The sequence below is a fragment of the Rhipicephalus microplus genome, chromosome X (assembly GCF_043290135.1).
Source record: "Rhipicephalus microplus isolate Deutch F79 chromosome X, USDA_Rmic, whole genome shotgun sequence".
NCBI lineage: Eukaryota > Metazoa > Arthropoda > Arachnida > Ixodida > Ixodidae > Rhipicephalus > Rhipicephalus microplus.
Genome location: NC_134710.1, coordinates 369,455,359 through 369,467,875, shown reverse-complemented (window position 1 = coordinate 369,467,875; position 12,517 = coordinate 369,455,359). Strand labels below are relative to the sequence as shown.

The window sequence follows — 12,517 nt, the reverse complement described above, 5'->3', positions numbered from 1 at the left end:
TTTCTGAAAGAATTGTATTTACAGGGAACTGCATGGTTAGTACTGTTTAGTAGTTAGTACTGCAGATGATTTCAAGTATGGTCAGATAACTCTTAAGGTTTACTGTGCACATACATGCACATCGTCACTGCACAACAAAAGTCATTGCAGTTGGTGAATACAGTCAGCCCAGTTTTCTGTAAATATGAATTGCTGTTACAGAAACTGCACAGTGCATCTTGGGTTCTCTGTTTGCACCCTGACATATATTGTTGCAAGACGTACACAGGTATTGCAAATGAAACAAGTTGTGCTAGGAATACATACAGGCGATAATTCACATGCAGCATAATGTTGTGAACCTACGTGACTATCACCACTGTATAGTCATGACAGCCGACTTTATTGTATGACTTAATTTTTATGGTTGATTTTTTCAGGCTATTTGTATGACTTTATGATTGATTTTTCCGGCGTGAGTAGAAAAGTTGTGAGTGAGTCGTTGAAAGAGATCGAGTCGTATACAGGAGCGGTAATATTCCACGCTCACTCATTTCTTTTTTATATGATCGGGGTTGGACCCATGAAAAATTGATCGGCGCAAGCAGTGCCAGAATGTTTGAGCAAATTCTAGATTATTTTAGACTGTGCGTGTACGATACATACGTACGAGGAGTCAGCCAACTAACACATTTTTCATTCTGTGCTTCCAATGCAAGTCTTCGCGATAATGCTCGATTTACCCCCGGTTAAATTGTTGGTGGTCGTGACGGCCGTAATCAATATTCTACTGCGAGTGTACGTGTGATCGAGTGAACTTGGCTTTCTGGGCATAAGTCTACTTGATTTAAGAGTTTGTTCTTTAAGCAGCTAATCTAGCTGATGACCACCTTTCAAAACGGCATAACATCATAAACACACATGACAATAGATACTGCATGACTTAGATCATCAGATAAGAAGCGGTTCTGAATGCCTGATGAATGATGGTACATCGAACTACTGGACGCAAAGCGTGTCAGCTGAAGCATGTTGACGGCTAGTTTGTTTATCATACTTGTATGCTCAATAGCTTGAGATAACCACGTCATGTCACCACGAATCCGGTCTCTAGAGATAACGATGACTCTTATTTACTCGTTCGAGTCAAAATTGCGCCGTTGTGACCAAAGTTGAAAACGGTGGAAACGAAAACATGCGCGTTACTTAGCCCTAAATTGTCCTGTTACAATCCGTGTATTTGTGTGTGCATTCACGCCTGTAAAGGTGCATATCTGTAGCTCCAGCCCCGTTTCCTATCCCGATAAGGGAAGTGTATTTTGATTTTGAAGAGATCTTTTGCATTGCGATGCGTACCTTTACTACATACAGTGCTTAAATAATGACTTCCGTTTTATTAATTTATATGTACACCTAATCGAGCAGGGCTTATTGCTCGACCAGACAGTGAGTAGATAACGTTATCAAAAAATAATTAGAGCATAATACAGGTACCATGTGCAGGGAAAAAAAGTGCGCATATGCAAAAGAACTTGGTTCAGTCTGTGTGGAAATAAAAGAACACTCTGATAAATCAAACTGATACACACATATATATTAACAACATGATATAGAGTTCATATATACCCAATAATTAAAATAACAAGTGTGTAGCACCACTGTGCTATAGTGTACGTACAAAATTATGTACAATTATGAATGCACACAAATTTAATTGACGAAGCTTGAATATCAGTGAATCTGTGCCAGCACATGTACATTAAAAACTAAAATTGAATTATTGAGACACGTGAATTTCTTAATAAATACGAGGGAAAATGATTGATATACGAGTGATTGCCTGCAAATGTCGTTGATTCAGGTACGTACAGAGGAAAGTGAATACAAATAAATAAGTGCATGCTAGCACTCAGTTTAAAACAATTAGGGCGAATATCTCTTATTTTCGATCTTGGAAATTAAGCATGTTGTGGAAGAGAACCTAAATAATCGCGGGTTAGATTGCGGCCGCGGCTGATGCGAAATTCTAAACAAACATACATGCATGAGCATTGATTGAAGGTGTGCTTGTCAAAAGTTAATTATATATGACAAAATCGGTGTCGGATCTATTGGACGTGACTCGTGACAAGTAGGCGAATAAGAATTAACACCTCATGCGCATCAAAGTGCTATCTTCATGCACTTTTTCAGGTGTGAATACACATACAGATAGTTGTACAGCACTCCATCGTATTGAAACAGGACAATTTAGGGCTAAGTAGTGCACATAACACACATACTGCACCGTTTTGACCTCGGGTCAAATCAGTGTAATTTCGACTCCATCTCGTAGATCAGAGTCAGCGTTATCTTTAGAGACCAAATTCGTGGTGATGTGGCGTGATTACTTCAAACTATTGTGCGTATAAGTATAATAAACAAACTAGCCCGCCAGGGTGTCCAGTCACTGTACGATGTTTAATAAGTGTGGTGACAGTCCACCGAGTTGACTGATTGGGACCCCTTGGAACATGCGTCGTTATCGCGGAAGCTCACATTATGACTACACGTGTCGTGGGTGTAAATAGTCTAGAACAATTTAGTACAAGTTTTTCAGAGATTCTGGTACGGCCATAGCGCTCGAAGGTCAGCTCGATCAAACATAAACATAAAGAAATGAGCGTCCCGAGCTCTTGCAGCAAAAGCAATAATAAAATTATACAATAAATTCGGTTAATTGTTATAAACTACAGTTGTGGCTCTCACGTGGGTTCTACAGCAACACAATATTTTATGCAGTGAATTATCGCCAGAGTGCTTCGGACAAGCTAGTTGTTTACTTCGTTTACGCATTTATGTAAACGCCATTAATTATACTTTGCACAACTTGTTTCATTCAATTGCTGTGATTAATATATATATTATACATATTTCTAGGTTCAAAAAGCAAACAACCCACATCAAGCCATAATCAGTTTCTGTAGCTGCACCTATATATTTACTGAACACTTAAATTTGTTGGCTGAATTCATTGCAACAACTTTTGCTATGCAGTGTAGATGTGCATGCACAATGTGTATATCGAGATATGCGACCATACTTTAAAATCACCCGCAGTGCAAATTAAACAGTACATATAAACCTGTAGTTCACTTATAATCTGTTTCTCTCAGAAAGGTATGTTTAAAGTTTTTTACCTATACATAGCACTAGAAATCTTTGACCTTTCTCTTCAGCTTATTTCTGGCATTGTTTTAACTTTCTCGCAAGTGTAGTATACTCATTTTCTTTTACAATGATGTAACCCATACATGCCAGATGTGGCGCCTTTGCTCCCGTACTCTGATATGAATGACTCCCCCAGATTTTGTGGAGCACTTGTTCAGACTGTGCATGGTAGCCCACACTGCAGGTGTACTACTGAATATGGATTTTTTTAGGTGGTAATCAAGGAGCGCAGTAGACGAAATTGGGAGAAGGCAACATACACATATGTTGTGTCTGTCATTTGCACTCCACCTTTCCTTTATGGCACTATTAAATTTCTTGCTCATCAAGTTATGCACCACTTAATCCAGTCCTACGATAATGCAGCCTAGACACCTGCTGAATGTGCTCCGGGAAACACAGCCCAAATTTGACACAAAATATTTTGGCACTATTGTACATCATAAGATTGTCTGGCATAGCCACATGCTAAAGAATGACTAGAGGAATTAGTTGTAATAAAATAAACCAGGCCTGCACGAAAGGCGCAGCATAATCACAGCGAAAGCTAGAAGAGCGGCCTTTCAGAGCCTTTTCTTAACACTCATTGCGTAACTGCTGCATGCACACTTGCTTGATACCCACTACGGCATTATTAATAAAAATTTTAGGGTAGTAGGCTGGCATTTGGTGTGCTATTTTTGTCATTTTTTTTATAAGCGTGGTATCCGCTAAACGCTTGCAAGGCATTTTGTGCCAATTGTTCATGCAGTGGCTGACGACAATGAGGAATCATGCCTGAAGGGGGAATGCGCCACAATTAATAGCTGAACAAGCTTTTGTAATGGTTTGTAGCATTGAATGACCCACTCGTCACGCTATTCGCACTGCGCGATGACGGGTTGTTCTTTCGCTGTTTTAAAACGCTTTACAAGTCGTATTAACCCAACATCAAGCCTATCTAAGGCAAGTTTGGCAACAAGCTCCAAGCACCGGTATGGCTCAGTGATAGAACACTGGGCTGGCACCCAGCATACCCGAGTTCGAGCCCCACTGTGTTTTTTTTTTTCTAATTTCATGCGATGGGGTTACGGACACCGGCAGCAAACAACTGCGCGAGACCCAAGTTGTGATCTCATAACAGCTTTCACTGTAAAAGAAAGCACTTTTCAGTGCTTTTTTGCTCAACAAGTGCTACCATCCTACATAGATGAAGGTTTTTTTTTCTAAAATGCGCTTACCTTCCAATTCTAAAAAACAAAAACAAAACTGGTGCCTATCTATTTTTTAATTTCTGAAAGGGATTAGTACTAGTTTGTTTTTGTTGAAAGCTTACAAGAGTGCCATTTCACGCCAGAAAATGAGGCACGCGTGGGCAGGAAAACCTGCAGAGTGCGAATCGCACGTTCCACATACACGGGCTTCGAACACTTGTTTATGTACAACTATCAATCAAGCAGCTGTATGAGGCTTGAGTAGTGCCATACCGGCTCTTTCGATTTGATTCGTGTTTCTCAACCACTAACGACTTGCTTCTGCATTTTGCAATCACTATCAAGATCCCAATCGAAACTACATCGTGTAACACTTGAATGGCTTAACCGAGAGAGAAAATCGTCCTCGTTGACCGATATAATGGCTGTAATGCCACTCATTGATTGATTGATACATTACAGTATCAGTTGATACAGTACGCGGCAAAACGGTCAAAAGCTTGCCGAAGCATATGATCAAGCAAAGTGAAAAAAATACTTTTACACACAGTAAAATTAGTACACCGAACACTGCCACCTCACACGAAAACTATTAATACCATACTAGCAATAAAAAATTAATGCTGAAGCATGTAGTGACAGTGCAAGTTCAAGCACTGAAAACGCCATCTGCATTTGTCAGCATCTCTCATAATCATATGGTGGTTTTGGGACGTTAAACCCCACATATCAATCAATCAATCAATCAAGCACATGGGCAACGATAAGTACACAGTGCCCAACACAAAGACACTGCAATCAGCACACGTCCAGCACAACATAAATGTGTACAGCTCGCGATCGCCTACAGCTCATCCCACACACACACATGTGCACTCACGGCCCATGTCCAGACATGGAGGAAGGAATGCGCCCAGAGAACTTGAGGTTAGAGCAGCGCCTCCTCTGACCTACTGAGGTTGCCTGACCCATCGTTCTCCAAAAGCCATAGTTTTGTACGGATCCAAGCCAACTTCGGTGAAAAAAGCGTTTTCTTAAACCGGGTTGTAGCGGTCACTGCTTTGCATTCGGGGGTAAATGCTGTCACCGCGCCAGCTACTTTTCGTCACTAGAGGCGGCAACGACAGGGTAAAACGCCTGCTATTCTGGCAAGGTTTTGTTTGGCGTCGCGTTTCTTCGATGGTTTTTTTCACCCATAAGTTTTGGTGTTCAAAGTCATTCCTTTAGTAACCTCTAACTTTGTACACGCATTGAAAAACGACATGCATTTTGGACTAGCTTGGACATTAAATAAACGATGTAAACTTTACTCGTTTGATGTTGCATTTGCCAGATGAGATTTGTTCGCTCCTCTCGCATTCTGCACTAGGACTACACCTGCTGAACCAGTGGGCTGCGATTCTGCAAGAACAAAAATGGTAGCAATGCTACAGCAAGCGAATGTTAAACCGCAAAATAATAATGATGATGGCACTTGCAGCGTCATCTATTTTGACATCATTGCAGTTCACTGTGCCGCCGCTGCACTTATTTTTGTTTTCAGTGAATGGTACAGTTTCTTCTCTAACATTTTTTTTTTGGAGCATTTTGTGGTGCGAGCAACCATTTCACTAACAGAAAGGAAGGGAAGTGGGGCATTTTCTTCCACTGCCGCTTTTATCATTAGGTTCCTTCTATACGGCGTGAAGAGCATTACCTTTACAATATAGTTGAACGCAGCAAGCGTACGAGTTTAAGCGATAAGTTCGTTGCAAGCTGCGAGTTTTCTGTATGCAGTAGAATAGTGGCCGTCGTAGTAGATGACGCATTCATTAGAAAGTTGGTTTTCTCTGGTTGGATGCATAGAAGTCGGCTGACTAAGGCACCAATAATAATAAGACATCACTGCTGATCATAGGTGTTACTAAAGTCGCTCAAGTACCTTAATATAATGTGAGGACTCAGCGACGTATAGACAAGGCGATGATATGGCGAAAAGGACTTTAATAAACGGAGCTACGGCATCAATACATTCGTGGTGCACGCGCACCTAGGAACAACACTATGAAACCGCGTATCGACTGGCTCAACATGGAGCACAAGGCTGCCAGATTACACGAGGTCTCACATCCGACCCCTCTTTCTTAAATGGTCGATAGGCTTTTGAGATCACAGCCCACCCCATTTTCTTTCCTTTCATGTCTCACAGTTTAGCAGCAACCAAAGCACCAATATCTTCTCAGAATCTTGGAACAATGTGGTCCTTCTTCATAACACTCTTCATCTTTGTCTGAGGCTTGGTTTTTCTGCGTGCTTTAATGTTGTCCCGAAGTTTCTGCGGGCGTTCTATCTGACATTGTGCCACTTGCTCAGTGCGTGAATCCCACATCTTGCGCTGGTTTGCTGCCTCTTCTCGCACTGTATCAGCGATGTCATCAAAAATATTGTCACCTTTGACCTTGATCTCTCATTTTTTGTTCAGATCCCAGTGACATTTCCACATCTTCTGAGCGTCTTCTGCACAGCTGTCACGGTAGAAGGCAGCTGCCTCCTGTGATGTCTTTTGTGCTTTCATGTAGCTTGCAGCAGCTAGGCTTCCTTGACTCGGCTTGTGTAACTTATTTTGGGTTGGTTTAGCAGCTACCTTGTTTCTTGATCTTGCGCCCAGCACTTACTGGTCCCTTATCTGATAAGGAACAACGATAGCATGTGGCCTTGCTTATGTCGTCCCCAGGACGATAAGCAGGTGCGCCATTTCTATAGCTGATTGCAGAGTAACGACTGTCTTGCTCTTCCAATGGTAATGAGGAAATGCTACACGAGACTGGGTACTAAACCGGATCGATTGGTGACGAAGGTGTGTCGTTCATATTACTAATCTGCTGCACAGGCATGGGAGGCACTCGTGACGATGTTCTGGCTACAATGGTTGGCTGATTTGGGGAAACAGAGGCACGCTCTAAAGCTCGGTCGAGTTGAGTGATGATGACAAAAAATGCACTCACAGTTGGTGGCCATTCTGCAGCGACAGTTGTTGCTAAGTGGGCGTCGCCCACACCCTGTAGTGCATATTCAATGCGCTGAGGGTCTGTCAGTTGGACAGGAGATCTTGAAATTACGCGCAGTTTCGCCATCGAGTAGTCAACAAGACTCTCACTGGGTGACTGGACACGTCTGGCGACTATGTGCTGCCATTGCAAAAGCGTTTGTCCCCAAACTGGCCCTTGAACGCAGCCTTGAAATTTTCCCACATGTCGAAATGGTTTCCTGCCACACTCTTCCAATATTCAGCAAGGCCACAGAGCTTACCAAGCGCTACGGCAAAGAGGGTAGACGGTGCCCACGACGACAAGCCTTGGGTACGCTCGAGTTCAAGCCACTGGTGAACTGAAATGCTACTGTCACCACTAAAGGTTGGCAGGGAAGCCGAAAGGTCGGGCAACGTAGTGATTTGAACAGGAAACGTCGGCCGCTGTGCAACGTCAAAGACTGCTGTAGTAAGTCGCTCAGTACTTTCGTACTGTAAACCGACTGCTCAGCTGTCGAGTCGGGCCCACCAGATGGTTGACAGTTCCGGGCGATGTCGTGAAGCACGCGTTCGATCATGTCTTCCTTCGAGCCGGTCGTCTCCAGGTTACGGCGCAAAAGTTCATGGCGTATAAAGTCCGCTGTGAACCCGTGGAGGTTTTCCACAGTGGCCTCATTCCAGTTAGCGGCATTGCGGTCGATGGAGGGGCGGGCAAGCTCGAGGAAGGCTTAACGCAGGCAAAGATGCGGGCTGCTGGTACCAACCACCAACTCACACAAAATGAACTAGTGACTCAGGCTTCGCCGCATGGTTCTTAGACGACTGCGGCAAATCTGACGTCTCGGTGACGTATAGACAAGGCGATAATATGGCGAAAAAGACTAACAGAGCTACGGCATCAATCACGGAGGAAGGGCATTAATACATTTATAATTAGGGTAATGTACGCGCGCATAGAAACAACACTACGAAACCGTGTCTTGACTAGCTTCAACATGAAACACAGGACTGCCAGATCAAATAAAATGTCACAATAAAGTTATAAAGAGTTACTTTTCATAATTTAAAAAAGTGTTATATGCACAAATGTGTTTGCAAAAGAGTTCGCGTTTTAAATTTTGAACAGTGTTATCTACAACGGCCGGCAGAGGCCGCGGCCAGTCAGCATTGGCGGCCATCTTGCTCAGAGCTGTTTCTGCGTGTGTCACAAAATGATGGCTGGTGTTTGTGTCGAAATGGAAGAACAGACATGCATCTGAAGCTCAGAATCGTATAAGCGAGGTGTGGCTCGAACTGCTGTGATACTGCGCGGCATTTGCTCGTCTAAGACATCGTTTTGCAACTGCACGCTGGATATTCGTCAATGAAAACATGAGTTGGGGTCTGGAGCTGTGGGTGAGTGTCCGTTCTTGCACTTCTGCAGATGAGCACGCGTTGCCTCTGAACGGTGCAACTTGCGGTGAAAACTTTTTTTTTTCTTTTTCGAGAGAGAACTGAGCTCCGCGGATTGTTGTGTGTTCGTGCTCTTCATTCTCTGCATGCGTTGGTCTGTAAGCATCATTAAAGACGTTCAACTTCGTTCTATATTCTCGGCCTCACTTGTCGCTCAAAAAGCCCCACGCGTGTCCTGCGGTGTCGTTGAAGTCGCCTCAGCCCTCAAGGCTTGAGTGGCCTCAAAGCGAATGCACTTCAACCAACCACCGGACCCTAACGACTTTTGAATTAACGTGTATAGAAAACGAAAAAAAAAAATCTAGTGAAGTGTCATGTGGTGCTGACCGAAATCCTGCGATAATCGAGGCCGCATGATGGGGCTTTTATTGCTTGTATTTATCCCCGTTGGTGTGTCTACCGGTGTTATTGAGAAAACCCTGTGTTCTGTGATTACAAAAGCAGCCGCCTGGCCAATGCGCTTCGGAATAGTAAACTCACTCTCCGCTTTGCCCGTGATTGAGAGTTGCTGAGAGGTAACGCAGCTTACTTTTCTGACCAAAACGAGTAAGATGTGTTACCTGGTGGTGTCGCCATTCATGCAAACAGCGCTCTCAGCTCACCTTAGTTATTGGTACTTAAGTTGATGTCGCTAGCCCTTGGTTGCCGTTCGTCTGCTTGTTTTTTTTTTTTTTTTTTTTACTACTGTTATGTTTCACCAACTACATGACCGCCGAACCTAGAGCTCGCGTGTGCGTAGGAACGGGTTAGACTGAGATAACGTCGTTGAGGACGTTAGAAATAGTAAAAATAAAGGAGTAGTCGCGATTGTTCCTTTGGCTTTGTCTGATGCATCTGAGTAAGTTGGCGTTCGTTGAGCAAACCGTATCGACAGTTCTTGAGCAAGCACACTTTGCACGATGTGGTCGCTCAAGAACCGCGCACTGGAATCGTCTATCACAGCGACGATTCCACTGCGCGGTTCGTCAAGGTGGAATGTGTAAACTGCGAAGCCAACGTCTGCGTGCGGAGAAAGGAACAGCTTTGGCGTGTGCCTTAGAGAGCGCGAATGAGTTTTTGCGTCTGGCAAGAGTGTTGACCTCCGTGAGAAGCGCTATTATTTAGTCGAGTGTGGAGTTTAATTTGTACAGATAACCGAGGCACAAGTGTTCGTTCTGTTTGAGCGTATGGAGCCTCACGTCAGTCAGGAGGGGCCGCGGTGAAACTGACTCATGCTCCTCCTGGATTGCTCACGACGTGACGTGGGCTTTTTTCGTCATTCTTTCGCGCTCCTGTTGGGTGCCTTTTATTGGTAATCAGCGGCTTTTGAATTATTACGTCCGCATCCTGTCTGCTTGATGTCTTGAGTTACGTTTTTTTACTAACCAAACTGCAGCTTGTTTGGCCTGATTATGTTTCACGTACATGCGGAAACATTCGAGAGTCGTTTCATGGAAGCCATTTGCGCCTATTATAATGCGGCGTAGCTGTAGTGCACACTACACTCTAGGACGCGACGAAGCAGCTGGTATGGATCACGGGAGAGCCGTTGGACTCGGCGCTCCGACGTTTGTTGCTCTACCACGGCCTACGCATTTACGTTGGTGCTAACATTATTCGAATGCTGTCTTTGTGCCGCACCCTCCTCACATTTTAATCGCAACTCTGGAATGAACGCCGCGCCAATTTTTGTTCGCGAAAATTGCCTCTATTGGTTTTCATTTATTTTTGTGCGGGTATGCGACTGTTTTGGAATGACCTTACCGCGTCGATATGTCTCCAACCTTACTGATACGCTGCACCGATTGTAGTTTCCCTGCCGACAGCGCTGGCCAGACCCAGCTGAATGTTGCGGAATAATGAAGATAAATCCGGATTCTCGTCTATGTGGAAATCACACGAAAATTGCTAGCGTCCTAATTCATAAGGCAATGTTTGCCGCCTGTGCCGCGTAAAGTGATTTCCGCGTACACCAAAAAGTCGCAGGGGTTTAGAGAGAACATTTGTTATCGCATGCCACTTGTTAAAGCAGAGGTCAAAATATTCGGAGTAGATGTTTTTCGAAGCGGCAGAGGCCTGTGTGCTCACATTTGGCGCTTTTAGCAGCTTAATTAACGCCAACGAGGTAATAAACTTCTTTCACTGAAACATTCAAGTGCATCATTGATGCTTCGAACTATTCGCTGTGCCAGGCGTCGCGCGCTTTAGTGGCATTCCACAAGCCAGACGTAATTAAACTGCGTGATGTAAATCTATGTACTTCAGTTTTTTTTCGAACTAGTTGAGAAACTGCGTTGCAACTTGGCACCTCGTTTCACCATGGAGTTCAACAGGGTAGTATTTCATTCGCTTCACTTTCACACCGGATGTACTTTACTGCGCGAAAAGAAGCTGTCGTCACAAAGCACAGGAATAATCGGATGGACCATGTGTGGCTGGTTGGATTAAAATTTCAAGCTGCCAAAGCAACGTTTGGGGCTTTGAGTCAAGGGTCGCCAAGTGCGTGCAAACGTTTAGATATAATGTGGCCGGTAGCCGAGCCCGCGACCTTGTGTGGGCTCAGCAGTAGACTGCTGCAGCCAATGAGCAGTAAATGGCGCGGATATTAGTCACTAATCACAAAGCGTTCTTCAGGTAAGAGGAACCACACGGCTGTCTTTCACTCTATAAACTGACATTTGTGGGCTTGTAAGCACCGACAGTAACGCGGTGCTGTGAACGCTTTCAGCATCGTAATGCTTCATCCAACGATCGATAATATGGGGGGGTTTTACGTGCCAAGACCGCAATATGATTACAAGAAAAGTCCTTGCGAAGAATCCTGGAAATTTTGTCCACCTGCGCTTCCTTTTGTAGTACCTCAATCAGTCGGGCCTTCCTCTCTCCATGAAATTGCCACCGCGTTCGAACCCACGTCTTTCTGGTCAACAGCCGAGCACCGTATACAGGGGCGGCGCCAGGACGTTTTAACTGGGGGGGCAACCACGAAAAGTGAGTTCCTCCGGGGAGGCAAGCTAGCTCTGCTCCTACTAGGTTTTCAATATATGCTTCTGGGCACTTGGGTGGGCATAGGAGGGGGGGGGGGGCAGGCGAGAATTTTGGGGGGGCTCCAGCCCACCCTTGCCCCCCCCCCCCCCCCCTGACCGTATAACTGTGTAGCCACAGGGGCGGCTACACTGAACGATGAAAAAGTCCTCAACAATGAAACGCTGCAATTCGGTGCCGTTTAACGATACACCTCAAGTGCTGATTCGCTTAGGAGTGTGACAGCTTGGGCTAGTTGGTATGAAATGACGATAGTTACAGTGCTTCTTTCCTTCTTGTCTCTGTGTCGTCGTTCTGTTCTCGTTCTATAACTATCGTCATGCGGATTCGCGTTAGAACCAAGGAACTTGAAGTGCTGTAACGTGGCCCAGATTTAACTATCTCAGTCGCTCCCCCGGCGTTGCGCGAATTTCGTTCGATTGCGAGGCTTTGTTGCACAGTCGCAGTGACTATGATCTGTGTGCGTCACGACTCATTCGCGCGAGCAGGCACACGCCGGCCTATTTCCATTGATTATTCGCGTGTAATGTTATGAAACTTATCAGTGAGGGGTGGATACCTTGGGGTAAAAGGTTCGGGATTAATTTCGGCCACCTTGAGTTATTTAATGCTTCCCTTAACTGAAGTACGCGAGGTTTTTTTTTTGTTTTTT

At 44.5% G+C, this 12,517-nt stretch overlaps 1 protein-coding gene across 1 annotated transcript in view; it reads left to right on the top strand.

Annotated features, from left to right (window-relative positions):
- Window positions 1-8,595: 8,595 nt before the first annotated feature.
- The window catches only part of Cip4 (formin-binding protein 1-like Cip4), a 254,028-nt gene continuing 250,106 nt past the window's right edge, over window positions 8,596-12,517 (top strand). Inside the window, exon 1 of the mRNA XM_075879952.1 lies at window positions 8,596-8,784. Coding sequence (XP_075736067.1) covers window positions 8,761-8,784 — 24 coding nt within the window. The 5' untranslated portion in view covers window positions 8,596-8,760. The remainder of the gene's footprint in view (window positions 8,785-12,517) is intronic.